At 39.6% G+C, this 17,683-nt stretch overlaps 1 protein-coding gene across 2 annotated transcripts in view; it reads right to left on the bottom strand.

Annotated features, from left to right (window-relative positions):
* Positions 1-1,816: 1,816 nt before the first annotated feature.
* lingo1a (leucine rich repeat and Ig domain containing 1a) overlaps positions 1,817-17,683 on the bottom strand; it is an 80,105-nt gene continuing 64,238 nt past the window's right edge. For both annotated transcript variants that reach the window (XM_056239207.1, XM_056239208.1), the window contains one exon: positions 1,817-5,409. In XM_056239207.1, coding sequence (XP_056095182.1) covers positions 3,547-5,397 — 1,851 coding nt within the window. In that variant the 5' untranslated portion in view covers positions 5,398-5,409 and the 3' untranslated portion in view covers positions 1,817-3,546. The remainder of the gene's footprint in view (positions 5,410-17,683) is intronic.

The raw sequence follows: 17,683 nt of genomic DNA on the forward strand, positions 1-17,683 counted from the left end.
CACACAAATACAGCATACTTCTAGGAAATGAACAAAGAATGTAAATTGGATGGTTGTGTTTTTATGTGACATTTGCTGTGATCTGCAATGATTCATTTCTAAAAATATATATTTAGGTGAGGCTTTGATTCTGAGTTCTCTGTATTGACAGGAGGTGGGTGTTCAATTCATGCTGTGTTATTGTCTGTGATATATTTAAAAATCAGTGAGAATAAGCAGGAGAGAATATGTTACTGACAGAAGGAACTGCATGCGTTTCTAATTTAGCTGAGACTTTTAGAGCAAACCAAAAAGATAGGAAATATCATCCCTGTCAAGGGGCCATCTTTAAATCCTGTTGAAATGCATGATGACGATAAAATAAAAGCTTTTAAGTTTTTAAAGTGCTCTATTCCAGTGTCTTTGAGAGAAATGAGCACCCTTCAAATGGATAATTACACCGTAATCTTCGGTTCCATAGTGAAATCGTGAAACGCGCCTGTGAGAGGAAATCAGAAATGAAAACAACATTGAGAGAGGGAATGTAAGATGTCTGTGTTTATATGCATCAGTCAGCATCCAATAAACCCAAAACAGTTATTTTCTATTCATTAGATAAATTAGTCCGAGTGCCTCATTCTGGGAGTTTTCCGGATTCCGCATCTCAAAAGAAAACCATCATTTTCACTGTCTGTCTCTTTCGACAAGTGATTACAGCTTTTTTCCCCCAGTACTACGAGGAGGTCCATTTATTTTTCATACTCTCAAAGCTCTGTAAAGTCTTCCAGAAAACCTCTACAGAATGCATAATATATTTTCAGCGACACCTGGACCGTGTACCACAGTTTTCTTTGCGTTCCCTGAATAATCCTGCAGGAATGTGGTCATCTACCAGCTTAAACCAGGTTGACCTTGGTAGTCCAACCAGCCGGTACTCTAGCTGATCAACCTAAACCAGTTAAGACCAGATAATGACCACGGTTAAAACCAGTTAAACTGTTAGATTCTTTTCACCATTAAGCTTCTAATAACATCTTTAGTGATTTTCTTAAGCCCTGTTCACACATACAGTGATTTTATCGGAGAAGGTCATGAGGTTGCTATACTGTTGGACACTAATAGGCACTGGATGAGCGTTAATGGGAGCTTCACAACCGGACATAGTGAAAATCTGATCACTAATGAGATGCATTTGCTATAAAAACTAAGATGTTGTTCTATTTTGATAAGAAGCACCCAATGACTTATACAGTGATTTGCTGCAACAAAAAGACTATGTGCAAACATACTTTTATGCAGAGAAAATAAGATGTTCTAATTAGTTCTTATACATTTTCTTGTTCAGATCCTAAATATAACGTTGGGCATATGCTGAAGATTCTTCTGCAGAACAAAATAAACAAGGCACATTTTTGGTAAAAAAATCTCCATAGATTGTTTAATACAACATACCATATTTTCAACAATTCAACATCAATAAAATTGTGTTAATTAAAAAAAAGAAAACAAAATGCATATTACTTTTATTGCACAGAACAATTTAAACATTTTTTATACTAGATTTTTTCACCTTTTTAGGTCTTTTTTCTTTAGTATAAAAGAATATTATGGACCACATTAATGCACATTATCATTCTGGGCTGAATGTTGGAGAGGGCAGAGGTCATATAAAGATTTATTCGACGTAATAGGATGAAAACAGTAGGTAGACCACAGAGGCAGAGGATCAGAGAAAGATTCAGGTGTGTGTGTGTGTATGTGCAAGTGTCAGATTAACTCTAAAGTGGATCAGTAAGGGTTAAACCATCTGTGCAGCTTCTCCATCTCCATCAACCACTTAGCGAGGCGAAACCCATCTACACCGGAGCAAAATCCAGCGCATAAACACAGCTCAGTGTCCTTCCATGGAAATCACCTGCCCTGCTTGGCCCAGATTAAACACACACGTAAAACACAGCTGGACTGTGTAGCGAATTCATTAAACCATTGCATTTCAGCCCAAAAACCTGCTTCATACTCACTAACCAATCCATTTTTAACTAGCCTCTATCTAGCACTGCACCATTGAGCTTTCCTGTCAGCACAAACAGCCTACTTTCAATTTGCTCCCACTTCTTTATTCACAAACGTTGCCTGCCGTGATTAACGTGGCGCCATTTCCGCCTGTGGAAACATATGCTAAATAACGCAATAATTCTTAGTATGGATATCTGTCATTGTAACAAACCAACACCATCTGAGTCCTTAGACTTGCTGGATAACTTCGAAACGGTTTCTTTGGGCACCAAAGCTTCATATAATGTAAAGAAAAATAGATCTGCAGCCGGTAAGACAGGTCTTAGTCTAAGACCATTAGACAGGTGTGAGACCAAAAGACAGGTGTAAGACTCAAGAGACAGATCTGAGAGCAAGAGACAGGTGTGAGACTCGGCAGCAGGTAAAGGTGATTGAGTGCTGTCGAGCATATTAACACTCTCACCTTTTGATGAAATGATTAATTCTGTTATGAACTTGCTTTCTCTCGCACATACAGTGCACACTCTGAGATAGAGCTGTACAGTCTCGGTTTAGCTTTTCGGGCAAATAAAACTTTGAATGAGTTTGTTATATAAAAATGTGATGCTGCTGCAGTGCCATTAAATGGGTTTAAACCTGACCAGGCACAACAGAAATGCTCACTGCAGGCTACAATGATCATCTCTATATAAAATTAAAGCAAAACACACAACCAAAGTTACATAATTACTGCTGATTTCACTTGCCTAGCCATTAAATCCAACAATAAACAACCTGTACTTGTTTATCCAGATGCTTGAGTCGTAAAACTCCCTCGGCTTATCTAACAAATGCATTTAAAATACAGATCCGAAAGCAAAATGAGAACCAGACAGCAGAGTGCAGATACAAAGAAAGGAATGTGCGGTGAAAGTTGCACTATACACACATTTCTCTATAGCAGGAATGAAATGGAATCTATTATACTCTACATTCTGTTGTTAGACACAATGTAGAAGACATTTCTGGCGAATTTGGGCAAATTCAGCTGTTAGGTTTGTTAAATGTGCTTTTCACCCCTGATTTATCTACTGTTATTCTTTCATAAAACTATTAATTTTTAGTAGAAAACAAGAAATGAATGGGTTAAACAAATAAACAAAGAGGATGCAGGCAGCAGTACAGAAGGGAGAAGGATGCTCTGCCTTTGCATTCTGAAGGTCGACACAAAACATTTTGGAGGTTGGGGTTTTTCTTTTTCTTTTTTTTTGCCCATAAAAATCCACAGGAACTTAAGTGTTTTAAAACAAAATCCTCTCTCAAAGGTATTGGTCCCCGTAGGCTGAGTTTAAGCGGCATCACAGAGGACTGCGCATGAGGACATTTTCCCCCTCTCATGTTCAATATTGAACAAAAGCACCAACCCCTGTGACGCACATCCATCTTTAGTAAGGGGGAAAAACACCCCTCCTCTATGGGGAGCTCGTCAGAGCCAGAGGTTGTTCAGGCAGGGAATCTCTTGTTTTTGTCTTTATGAGTTTTTGAAAGGGTCTCTTGAGCTCCCTGGTTGGATTATATCATTTTCATGTTAAATTTTCGAGGGGCATCGGCGTTGCCGCTGCTGCTCATTCCAGCGTCCGATTTGCGCGGGACGTACTCTATCTCAATGTTGTGTTTGCTGTTTCCTTTGCCTCTGCTCCAAAGAAAGAGCAGAACCAGGCAGAACAGAACCACACCCAAGAAGGAGATGAAGCCCATAGTGGTGGCGATGATTAGAGTCTTTATATCAAACGGGAACGGGACAGTTGCTCTTGTTCCATTGGCTCCGTTGTCGTTGGGTTGGTTAGAGATAAACGCCAAGGTTTTGTTCGGTTGGTTGGGCCAGTCTGGCGAGTAACTGTGGACGTGCAGGTGGGCCAAAGCTGTGTCGTTTCCACCGGCGTTGCTAGCAATGCACACATACGTCCCATTGTCCTGAATCTGTGCGTAGCGCACCTCCAGGGTGCCATCTGGGAAAACAGTGAGCCGTCCTATCGTTTTCATGGTGATGAACTGTTTTTGTGGGGAAAGCCACATGATGACGGGCGTTGGGTCTCCGTCTGCTTGACACACGAAGTGGATGGTGGTGCCTTCGTCAACAAACTTTTGCTGTGGCTTCCGGTCTCGGATCCTAGACTTGCGACACGTGAAGTAATTGGGCTGAAGCACGTCAGGAAAGTCCTTGAACTCTTTTCCTTGAACGAACTCGGGTGAGGAGCAAGTCGGTTGCTGGCGGTTGAAGTTGAGCCTCCAGCGGCGTCGGAAAACCCAAAGCAAACGGCAGTCACAAGCCAGCGGATTGTCATACAATGCGAGGGTCTCTAGGTTCCCCACTGAATGAAACACAGCCTCCTCCAGGGTGGTAAGGGCATTGCTGGAGACATTGAGGATTTTCAGGTAGTTAAGTCCTCTGAAGGAGTAGGGCTCGATCATTGTCAGTCGACCGCCCACCAGGTGGAACTCCTGCAGTCTGAGCAGGTCATGGAGCCGGTTGCCCTCGATCATCTGGATGGGATTGTAGGACATGTTGAGGAAACGAAGATAAACCAGGTGTCGCAAAGCCAAATATGGAATCGACGTCAAGTTTGCATTAGTGATCGTTAGGGAGGTAAGATTCAATCCGTACAAGCAGTTGGTGGTCATGGTATCCAAGTAGGGCCAGTTGGCAATTTCCAGGACTTTGAGACGGTAGAGCCGCTTGAAGCTGTAATCTCTGATGCTGTTGATGTTGAGGTTTCGCAAGCGCAGTGTAACCAAGCTGTGCAGATGTGTGAAGGCCTCTGTCGGGACAGAGGTCAGGTTGCACTTTTCTAGCGTAAGCTGCTCCAAGCTGCTGAGACCATGAAACGCCCGGTGGGATATGAAGACAAGGTCATTATCCCCAACCTCCAGAGAGCGCAGGTTGTAGAGGTCCTGGAACATGTAGTCCAGCAGAATTACGATCTTATTTTCACTGATGTCCAGCTTTGTTAGGTTACTGAGGCCTGTGAACACTCCCAACTGAATGAGCTTCAGCTTGTTACTGCGCAGTCCCAGACTCTGCAGGCCATACAGGTTGTTAAAGGCGCCGGGCTCAATGGCCGAGATGGTGTTTTCATTGAGCTCCAGCTCTTCCAAGTGCGGAAAGGCAGAGAACTCATCTGGGTTGATGGTTTTGATTCGATTCTTGCTGAGGTCCAGGAGTCGTGTTTCCGACGGGATCCCCTCTGGAACGGACATCAGTTTCTTGCGGTGGCATAAGACCGAGCGCTCCTGAGCATTGCACTCGCAGCGTGATGGGCAGCCCGTGGCAGAGCCAGACAGCACTGTGCCCAGCATCAAGATTAGAATGGGCTGCCAGCATGCCACCAGGAAGCTGTGCCCACTCACTTCCCCTGCTACCATCCTACCGGTTACCTGCACAGACGGAGAAAAGAGAAAAAGTGCACTGAGTTATAAAATATGAAAATCAAGGCATCCAAATCAATAAACAATTATACTGCACAGTATATTGACTAAACCTTCTACTGTGCTATTTTCTTTGGCGAGCAACATATGGCTCTAAAACATGAGTGAATTGTGTATTTATTGAACACTGTTCATTGAAAGAATGGAGAGGGTAAAAGTGTGTTTTACTAAGAATTTTACCAATATAGCAGAAATCCTTTTCCATTTCCAAAGTGTCAACCACGTGCTTCTTCACTATATAGGCTCATAAACCGACTGCACTAAGGACTGCTGGATTATTCAGAACTGTGAAAAGGAAGAGCCAATGGCGTGTACTTGCATAACTGCGTGAATTGGCACTTTTGGATTCAATCTCCTTTGTTTTGACCCCAGCTAGTTCAACTTCAAAGGCTTTTAACACACAGTAGCACTCACGCTAACTGAGCTCAGGGACTTGACTTGGAATCCATTGCAAGGGTTACATCACCATCATAAGATATTTATGAATTCTCTAAACCTCTGGTGCACCTAACACAGCTGAGAAGTGAGTTAGAAGACTGTTGTCCCAACCAGCCTTTTCACTCTCAAATCCTGTGAGCGTTCACAATTCCATGTATGGGATCCATTTGAAACAATGGCACGGAGGCATATGTGTGAATTTATCCACAATTTTCAAGGAGAAATCCACTTCACAGAAAGTTGGTAGCCATAAAATCGCTAGCATATGCCATCTGCAAGACAGACTAAAAGACGAGACGTTGGATTAAAACCGATCTGAAACACTCTCTGATATCTTACTTAAAGACATGCTGACCATTTAAATCTGTAGCCAGAGATTCTAATGTTTTCTGAAGCAGCAATAAACACTGTTAATGCACAACTGCCCTCATTTTAAAGTTTAGCTTCTTTACAGTCTTCTGAAAATCATCTTTTAGAGGAAAGTGTCCCACCTAGCTATCTAATGCCTACATAGTATCCGAATGAAACTTCATAAAAGGACTCATTCTGGATACTCTACACTGGCAGAAACTCCACAAATAGTGTGCAAACAACACACAGTTTGGTGTTAGCATGTTGCAAAACTAATAACATGTTACTTTAAAACCCATAACATACATAGCACACACAAAAAAAGTAATTTTATAAATACTTTTCGGTATCTCTTGACTGATCCGCCTTTCTTTAAATTTTTCACAGAGCTCATTTCTTGTGAATTCTGGGATTGCCTTATCTGGTAATGAAAACATACAATGCTGCCCTAAAATTCAGCTAAAACAGCATCTAAGAAAGATTTTAAATTATTCATAATAACAGTGTTTGCATAGAGAGCGCATCTATAACGCCTTTAAATGCTTTCTGGGTAAGCAGCTCAATTGGTTTTGTAACAGAGCTCACATCTCCCAACATGAATGTCAGGTTTAAATTTTTTTTTCTTTTGCCGTCACGCTATTCTCTACCGACCTGTCGTGACTCTGGTTACGGTTTCATAACCACCTACACAGCACTGGAATACTTCTATTGAGAACATCAAAGCATGTTCATTTCCTGTTTGTGTAACATAACATCCCTGTCACATGATCATTAAAAGATGTACAACTTGCATTGGGAAGCCTGACGCCAGTGATGATTGCTTTTGTCCTGAAAGACTTTTCAGGATTTTTTAGTTCAATGAACTTGTAGAGCTTTTGTGATCCTTAAAATAGTTATTTAGGGAATCACAAATCTTGCAGCACTATGACCATTAAAAATAGTCATTGGTGTGCAGAAGAACTCCTGCCCACACAAACACAAAATACACTGTATAAATGTAGAAGAGCTTCACAAACATTTCAGAAGAGGCCAATTTGGATTTTTGTTTGTAATTTGCTGTAATGAATAAACTGCAGTGATCAAACTGTGAGCCCCAGTTGTTCATCAGGATCAACAATGAAGCCAGAAGGGTTGAGTTTGTCTGGAAGCATTCGGCATGTGGCCCACAGGCCCGGTGTTAAACCGTTAGCACTGTTGAGGGGAGGCTGGGTTCAGTTCAAAGCATATTAAGCAGCCTACAGTGTGTGCTGCCAAAACCTGAGAACATATGGAAATGTTCTTCATATGAAACCGACTTGAAAGAACTATCACCACTGTCTGGTCATCAGACTAGCAACAAGCTGAAACATTATTTGGCTAATGATGTGTCTTAAGAAATTTGATCAAATAGCATTATGTATTATTTCTCAGTGAAAAAATGGTTGACTGTTAAGCCCTCCTACTAAAACTCATGTTTTTGGGATCTATTGTATTTCTATTCCCTCTGTAAAATTACAGTAAAAGTAGCATGAATGACGTGAGGTAGTTTGTACTTTAATGTGGTGAATTAATTACTAAAGTAATGCAGCAAACTATGTAAAGTAACAGAGGTAGAACGTAAAATACCCAGTAAGGTAGTGTGTAAACTAAAATTAAATTAGATCATGTGTATTGTAATACGGTGAAGTTGAGTGTAAAGTAATTAAAAAAACTAACATGTAAAGTAACAGGTAAAAAGGAGCCACTGTAACTTAAAATAATGCAGTTTGGTAACATGTAAAATAACTCTGCATTAGTGTGTAAAGTAACTGATAGTGTGTAAAGCAACACTGCTAACTAATATGTAAAAGAGAGGCAGCGACTAAAATAATGCAGTGTGGTAGTGTGTAAAGTAATGCAACAAACTAATGTAAAGTAACTGGTAACAAGTACTGTAAATTAAAATAATACAGTTTGGTAACAACTTGCTGCATTAGCGTGTAAACTAACATCAAACTATGTAAAAGAGAGGTACCAAAATAATGCAGTAAGTTAGTGTGTAAAATAAAATAATGCAGTGAAGTAACCCTGTGATAGTGTGTAAAGTAATGCAGCAAACTATCATGTAAAGTAACAGGTAAGAAGTACTGTAAATTAAAATAATACAGTTTGGTAACATGTAAAATACTATAATGTGGTGTAAAAAATAATATAATATAAGTGTGTAGTGTGTAAAGTAACAGTGTGGAAATGTGCAAAGAAACACAGCAGAGAAATATGTAACAGAGGTAGCATTTACAATAATGGAGAGTTGTAGTGGGTAAAGCAATGTGATGCCGCAGTGTGTAAAGTAATGCAGTACAGTACAGTAGTGTGTAAAGTAAAGCAGTGAGGGAGCATGTAAAGTCACGTGGTAAGTTAGTGTGTAAAAGCTGAAAGGTGATTTGTAAAGCAACATGGCGAGACAGTTCGTAATAAACATGGTGCTGCTGCATCTCTATTCTGACATGATTGCATTTCCATCTGTTGCATCATTTACTATTATATATTTATGATACATCTGAATCTATCACAGTAAGACTGCGAATAACTGCAGTCTGGAACAGGACGGTGTTTCCCAGCGGCAACAATCCCACTTAAAGACGGCAGCTAAATACCTGAGTAGCAGAATCCTCCTCACATCTGTCACGGCTATAGGAGCAGCACGCTAAGAGTCTAATCTAGTTCAGAATCAGCCAGTTCACTAATCCTGCACACACACACACACACACACACACACACACACGTGCACCAACACACATTCAGGTGGACTTATTTCACTCAGCTTCATGTAGGTCAGTTCAGCACACGGACACCTCACAGGACAAAGTTAAACACACACTTGGACGAGAATAACACAACTCCGGCTCATCCGTAAATCAGTCTGATTAATTGACTTAATGAAGCTCTGCTGTCACTATGTAGAAGACTAAGTCTTCCAAGTGACTTAAATCTCTTGAATCCGTTCACCAAAACATCAAGTACTGTTTTGTTTGCCAATTCATTTCATGACCAAAAATCTCTCTGTTTTTAATTATGAATAAGTATTTCTGCATTTTTTTAAATGGGTAAAGAAAACAACTCTATTGTTTCTCCTAGTAATAATAGTGATAATAATGTTTCTACTGAGAAAAAGATCCAAGTAATGTCACAGATTTCTCCTCTAGAGTTACAGAATAGATCCCAAAAATGCCTCTGAATGTGCTTAGATTTAACAAGACTGCAATCAAAAGTTAATGATCTCAATATGACCTCAAATGTTCTTCATCAATTTCCAAATTCCAAAAAACGATCCAAGCTACCATCCATTAATTTTATAGCATTGCAGTTCAACTGTATGTGATTAATTATCTCATTAGTGTCTATTCTAATCTCCTTATGATTTTTAAGGTACAGCAATAGTGACTCAACCGATGGCGTGAGTTTTTGGCGGGGCTATCTGTTTGGCGGGGCTATCTGTTTGTCAGAGCAATGGAAGACAAGGGGAGTGTTCAGGAAATGCGTTTCGTTATTTTTTACAATTCCGTTTGGTGACGCTAGTAGCACTGAAATCACATCCTGAGCAACAAAATGTTCCTTTGGGCCTTTAAAGACAGTATTTGAGAAACAAACAACCAGCAAATCAGTCGCATCTCTGTGCTACAATAGAAAGGCTTCATTTCACTGCAAAACAAGTGTCAGGAAAGAGATTGTATGGTTCACTTAAAACATTCGTGTTAAGAACACGGTGTTCAAGACTGAAACAAGTCTGGAATTCAGAAAACACACACACACACACACACACACACTTCTTATGGTCCGTGACTGAATCTGCTCATTTATTTGTTGCACTTGCTGCAGAATCGCCAGAGTGTGACTGAGTGTTCCCTCATTAGAGAACCTCTCCTCGCCCTTTCTGCTATTATTTTGTCTGTAAAGTAACTCTGGTTCAGGGAGTGCAAACAGTAAGGTTCATATTCAGAGCTTCAGATCTGACCTTCTAAAAACATCTCCTCCCAGAAAAAAACAGCTCCATCCTACAGCTCTAACAGCTCCTCAGAGCTCAAACATCTCCGGTTTCACTCTCTCTGCTCTGTCATCCTCTGTTTTTCTCTGTCTGAGGGGAGGGAGACACATTGACCCTGAAGCTACAGGAGAAGAGGCATCAACACAAGCCCAGAACGGCAGCTGGAATCAGGAATAACGAGGTCCAACACACCAGACATCTCAGCGCTGAGGAATCAATCACACAGGGCAGGTTTTCTCGCTGGATGTGAGACGAGTCTTACAAACAGGGTAGATGCACAAACATAAGATAGACTGCAAACCTTAGCCTCACTGTCTATTGTCTACAACTGGGGCAGCAACCTAACCGAAATGGAGCCTCGTAATAATTGATCTGATACGCTCTTAATGGGCAGAAACTCCATTAACAATCCCTCCCTGGCCATTAAGTGAATGCACTTGCCTTAAAGGGACTTGCACTCACAGTTGATTCAGATAGAGTTTGACGTTAGCACGTTGCCAAACTAATGACTTGTACTAATGACCTGCACACAAAACTAGATTTTTACATTTTCTAAATAAATATCACACTTTTCCTTCTGAATTTGAGGCATCAGTCAGTCATTTTGTATAAGGCCTTATGATTTCTGCAATATGGAAAACCAGAATGAAATCGTAGAATCCACCCAGTCATAAAAATGTAATTTACAATATAACGTGGAATGTCACAGAATTTGGCACAATTTGGATGAATAAATCAAAAGTAGGGCAGTACACTTATACAGATCACCATATGGACTAGTGTCTGTGAATATTAAACCGCAAAAAGACTACTGAAATATGAAGTCTGCTTGTTCTACTTGTGTTTTCCTAATCTGTAGTCTCACTACATAAGGACACTCCATTTTAGCTGCTCTTAGATTCACTTCATGGGCATTTCACAATTTCATTTGATAAAACTATGAGATACACACAATTATAACAGATTTAATAGGGCCCTATACTGTATGTAGTGCAAATTAACTATTTCCCTGCCATTGACAGAGATTTCCGGCTTTCTGTGTTTTCACTGTTATGCTGGGAGGGAAAGAGTTAAGCAAGTTATGGTTGGAAAATCTGATAAGTACTAACAATAACAATAGTGATGCTTGCCTATATATAGCACACACACACAAATACTGGGTCAAATAGTGCCTTTTTACCTAACGAGTGTGTCTACAATGCTTCATCCTGGGGGAATATGTTCAAATCAAGCTAATTCCGACAACTTAACAAGCTATCTTTGTTTTGAAAGATGGTAGCTGGCTTCTACTTAATCATTAGCTGGACGAGCTACTAGCTGGACAAGCTAATAACCAGCTAGCATGTTCCAAAACATCGACCTGGATTTCCAGCAGGGAACAAACTGACAGCAGGGACTGAAAATGATTTAGTGGACTTTCACGGGTTATGTACTGAAGTTACGTAACACATATGCACGGAAAGAAAAGAATGATATCTATTGAAGTAGATTCTGAAAAACTGTGTAAAAGGACACCACCGGTCGCCTCGTTCTAGGTCCCGCATTAAAGTAACACCTGTCTGTGAAAACATATGCGCTCCTTCCCTTTTAGCTAAATAAATTTCTCTCACACTTATTTTCTTCTCTGAATAAATGAAAAGAGAGACGCTTTGGGGAACAGTGAATGAGTCATGAGATAGAATGAACTGAGAAACCCACTTACACAAATACACACACACACACAGAGGATGTCCTAGTGCGTATTATGTATTATACAACAGTATCCATCAATTTAGGGCTTTTCACACTTGAAATAGGTAACCCTGGTCTTTCTAAAACCTGGGTTAACATCCTTATTTGCATATTTGCAGTGTCAGAGTCATTGATTGGACGATAGCAGCACACAACCTGTTTACATAAAGGCTCAAGCATTGCGCATCCTCATTTTATATATATTGCTGACTGTACTAAGTTCATATACTGAATGGACTTTTCGGACTATAAAAGGAAAGAATGAAAGTCTCTTCACTCCAATTGTCGTTTCCTGTCTTTTCCTGTCGTTTCTTCACTCCAATTGTTGCATTTTCTGCCACCCATTTGACATTTTTTTCTAGCCTGGTTAAAACCAGACCATTCTCAGTTGTAACTGAGTTATGGTCTGGCAAAGCGTCATAGACAAATCATTTCCAGAGGGGCGTCACCAACGGACGTCGCGGATAGACCTAAACCCAATCAGAGCGATGAAGGAGATGACGTATGCAGAGCGGCGGAGAAACATCTCCGAGTGTTGTTCTTTGCTCGGTTTTTAACAAAAAGGAAACGTTCAAATCGCTTAAAACAGACGCGATAGCTGATTCGAACGAGTGATGTTCGACGGCGGCATCCATCTTTGTAATGTAGGCTACAAAATCTGCTTCAAAATCCCAGCGCTGTTGTCATCGTGTAAATCCCGCCCCAACGTTTCTGATTGGTGCCTCGATTTCGGCGGATTGGAAATGGGCTTGAATGAGCTCTTTGCCAGACTAACTTTCAGAGAAAGTTGTCTGGGTTTTCCCAGGCTAACATTTTTCACCTCAAACGCTGAAACCACTGTTTATTCCAACCCGATCTCACGACCAATTCGTCCGAATTAGTAAGATTTTTGCTAAAAACGTACATATTTGACGAGTTGCCCAATTCGTATGAATTCGTACGAATGACATACCCCTGACCCCGCCCCTAAACCTACCCATCACGTGGGTTTAGACAAATCGTACAAATTCGTACGAATGAGGTCGTACGAATTCGTACGAATTAGCCATCTTTTAATCACTCGTCAAATTCGGACGAATTGGTCGTGAGATAGCGTTGTTTATTCAACACGCAGTGTTTCTGTGACAATGCGGGTTTATCGTCACAAAATAAAAACTTATCTAAATTATAAGTGTAAATTATAAGCGGGGTTAAAAGCAATGGGGTTAACCTGGGGTTAAAGGGATAGTTCACCCAAAAAAATTCTGTCATCATTTACTCACTCTCATTCCAAACCTGTTAGAGTTTCTTTCTTCTGTTGAACACAAAAGAAGATATTTTGAAGAATGCAGGTAATCAAACAGTTGATGGTAGCCATTGACTTCCATAGTATTTTTTTCCTACGGAAGTCAATGGCTACCGTCAACTGTTAGAACTACTTAAGGGCGAGTAAATGATGACAAAATCTTTTGGGTGAACTGTCCCTTTAAGTGCAGTGTGAGAAGCCATTTAGTGTCTTATACGGTCATTCCATATCAGTTTGTGTGTAACTATAACTTTGAGGACAAAACTGAAAATTTCAAAATTTAGGGTCAGTGGGGAAAGTCTTTTTATTTTAATTTTTTAAGAAATGGTTAGGGTTAGTATAAATACTTTTATTTAGCAAGGACGCATTAAATTGAACAAAAGTGATATTAAATATATTGATAAATGTCACAAAAGATTCAAATGAATGTTGTTCTTTTCAACTTTTCTATTCATCAAACAATCCTGGAAAAAATAAATCATGATTTCCACAAAAGAATTAAGCAGAATAATTATTTCATTATTATTTATAACAATGATTGTTTCAACGTTGTAAATGTTTCTTGAGCAGCAAATTAGCATATTAGAATGATTTCTGAAGGATCATGTGACTGAAGACTGGAGCTTTGCATCACAGGAATTAATTATATTTTAATATTCAACTAGAAAACAGTTCAAGAGGGAAACCTGTTGGTCATGAGCATGTGAATTTGCCCATGATGGATCAGACTGACACTCATCACAGAGTCTTAACATCTCTGTTTGGCAGATGCAATTCAAATAATCAATTTCCCAGCATGCATTTCTGCATCACATCTCCAGGCCTCCTCTTCCTGCACACAGAGCGTGATTACCGGTTCATAAAGTAATTTCATCCCCGTATTGACTTGATTAGATGTCATTTGAGGTTTCTGTAGTTATTGGCGCTCTCTTTATGAATCTAAAAACACATTTTCTCAAACAAATTAAAACAGTTTCACAAAAGTTTGATAATAAAATGATAGCTAGGCTTGCTAAGGTAAGTCTGACACTATGTTAAATGCACAGTTTGCCCATAAATTCAAATGATGTCATCATTCACATTCTGGAGCTTTATAGCCACTGAACTACATTTGCTATATAATGGAAAAGAGCCGCTTGGATTGGACTTCTCCGTTTATGACCCATGTAAGAAATAAAATTGTATTGGTGAGGGTATGGAAGCCCATTTCAGTCTTAGAGTAAAAAAAATGAAATGGTAATGTATAACAAGTAGAAAAAAAGTCATACAAGTTTGGAATGACATGGGGGTTAATAAATGAGCTGTCCCTTTAAATACGATTTGTTAAATGAAAGGAATTGTCATTGTCAAAACACATCATAATCATTCACAATCTATCAGTCTGAAATGTAAACTGTCCGTACTGTTTTGTATATATTACACAATGATTCTCATTCATAAAAAATTCTGTGCAAATTGTTCCTAAAGTCATTTTTTAATAGAAATGGTTTTACAAACAATACACACACACACACAAATTTGCTTGTGAATGAGGCCCATTGTATGATTTTGTATCTTGTGCATTGAATATATAAAGCACAATATAGCACATAGCATAGCTGTATCCAAAAGTTTCCAGTCATGTAACATTAAAGATCTATTCTGACAAGGTTCATATAAAACAAACCCAGATATTGATTTCGTTTTTGTTCACATGCTCTTCATCCACACACAATTTTCCTTAATAACTGTGTGTTTCTTGTCAGAGAGGACTCATTACAGTGTCATTTTAAAGAGCTCTTTTAAATTCACGCTGTACCCCCTGATTCCCTCTTGGCTCTGATTTAGATGAAATATATTCAGACCTGCACCAGTAACGACGGGGAACGGCATCCACAAATGTGCCAAATGACACGTTTAGCTTTGACACTCTTTCTGCAGAACATGTTAATGCCTTGATGCCCATCAACAGTATCGATCAGCATCGATCGACATTCCCTGAAACGCCAGGCAAGCTTGAAGTGGCTGCCGGCTTTCTAGCTGGTCGTTTATGGTATATAAGACTAGTGGACCTGGTTTCACCCTGGTAGACTGTCTTGGTCAAGCTAGATAATCTTAGACCTGCTAAATATAAACTGCTTCAGTGTCTGACAAACCAGCTTGATCACCTTGAGGAATATTCCAGGTTAAGTTCAAGTTCAGCTCCATTTGTAGCATAATGTTGACTACCACAACAATGTATTCACACTTGTCCCTCCTTTTCATTAAACATGAATAATAGAATGGATCAAATAATGAATGGCTTTTGGACTGAAACTGATTTTGACTGGTTACTAAGCTAATTTTGTAGTGACACTTAAAATGGAAGTAAACAGAGTCAAAGCTTTGCATAAATGTGGAAGCTTAATTTTTTGTTTTTTTAAATTATTCAGTAGAAACCTGTTATTATTTGATCCGTAATGTTCTATAAACATGTTTTCGAGGTTAGACGACTCATTACTGCTTACATTTTGTTTTTAGTACGTTTGAGCCTTCTTTTAAAGGTGCAGTAAGTGATTTCTGAGAAACGCTGTTGAAGGTCAGAGGAATATCACTGGAAAAGAAGTGCTGGTCAGGCTAGATCTTTAGGACTCGCGTTAATATTAGAAAAGCTTTCCAGCGCTGGAGAGACCGAAGCGGGAAGGCCTGAAAACAGACGCCGAGGCTTCATTCGTGAGTAACATTGGTTTTGCTGTTTCACAGAACCAAGATATGCTGTTGTTGTAATGTTAGCTATAGTAACAGGACAGTTTTGAGTGTCATTGAAGCCTTATTTTGCTTCGCTTCAGCTATGATAAAGAGACATCAACTCTTGCATTGCATGTTCGTGCATTTTGGGGGCGGAGCAATGAAGGAGGCGTGTGTTTGTTTGGGTTGATTTCAAATACCAACAATGTTTCTCAGAAATAGCTTACTGCACTTTCAAGTTGTAATATTGGATATAACTTTATATAAGCAGTTTTACCACAATAAAACAAGTAAAAAAGTAATGAATGGTTTTTGTGAGTACATCGACTAAATGGAGACAGAACATTTGTGCTGGAGCAATCAAATATTTGTACTGGAGCAAGAGCATACGGATATATAGATTTGATCTGACTGAAAAATCCAATATAACCTATATCCAAAATACTGTATATGCCAATATATATATATTTTTTTTTGAGTCAAAGGTGCCTGAATGCCGTTCCGAATCGTTACAGCTCAATCGAAGCCAGAAGATTCCTTTAAGCTTGTGTGACCCGGGTTTGTTCCAGCAAGGATGTGGTTCATAGAGCCGATAGTCTTCCTGCGAATCCATCAGGGAGTTCGTATAGTGGAAGTTGAACTGCATTCGTCTCAAATATGGAAAGACTCTTGATATCACACCGTCATCCACCAACAAGCTTCCTGTCTGTGATGTTAGCTGTATCATCCACGTCTATCTATCTGGAAATGGAGCACGACCACACCCCCCTCCTTTCTTTTTTCCTCTTTAACACTGGCTTTCAGGGATCACACACACACAAACACACACTTAGCTCAGTTTTCACCAACAGTTTTCTGTCTCTCTCAGTCAAGCTCATGAATCGTGTTCTGTCTCCAGGCGTCTGCTGAATGCAGCACACTCATCGTCTCCTGAAACACAAACCCTCGGCTGAGATCACATGACCTCTGTAACTCCACCGCCTCTACAACGCTCTTTTCCAGTCTTCAGAACACAAACCTCGGCTCGCTTTCTATTTTAGTCGCTGTCGATTGATCTGAATGATTCAGAGAGGAGAATCAACAACGTAAATCAATCCTACAGAACCACAGAACACACACTTCATAGGCATCTCTACATAGGTTAATGGGCCTCAATGCAATGGGCCTCTTTCACCATAATAATCTATAGATGCACTACAGTGTTTATCAGTGTCGATCAAAGCTTTTTTGTTTTATTTCGTCACTGATATCAAAGACGAAGCGAAGATAACATTATTTTAATTTAAATATACTGCTGGCAAAGATATGACGAGAAAAAAAACACCGCAAGATATTAACAATGCACTAACATTTCTTAAAGAATGATAGTTGGAAATACAATCAATTAATTGTAGAATAATTGGCTAATATATCAAATGTCTGAATATTTAGCTTAATTTTGCACTTTCTCGTGACTAAAATGAATGAATATGATGAAATATTGAGTAAATTTAATGAAATGACATTTTCATCAAAAACCAAAAAGAGAATAAAACAAAAAAGGCGGGGCTTAGCAAAGGTTGCTGCAGAATATGTAGAATACGGCCCTGTTAAGACACGCCCCCCTCATCCGATATTCTCCAAGGAAACATCAATTATCTGAGCCGATGCTCTCGTGCAGATCTGGGCTAACTGCTGGTGCTATCGGCATGTTTACCTCACACAGTAAA

The sequence above is a fragment of the Rhinichthys klamathensis genome, unplaced genomic scaffold (assembly GCF_029890125.1).
Source record: "Rhinichthys klamathensis goyatoka isolate OS25496 unplaced genomic scaffold, OSU_Roscu_1.1 h1tg000557l_1, whole genome shotgun sequence".
Taxonomy (NCBI): domain Eukaryota; kingdom Metazoa; phylum Chordata; class Actinopteri; order Cypriniformes; family Leuciscidae; genus Rhinichthys; species Rhinichthys klamathensis.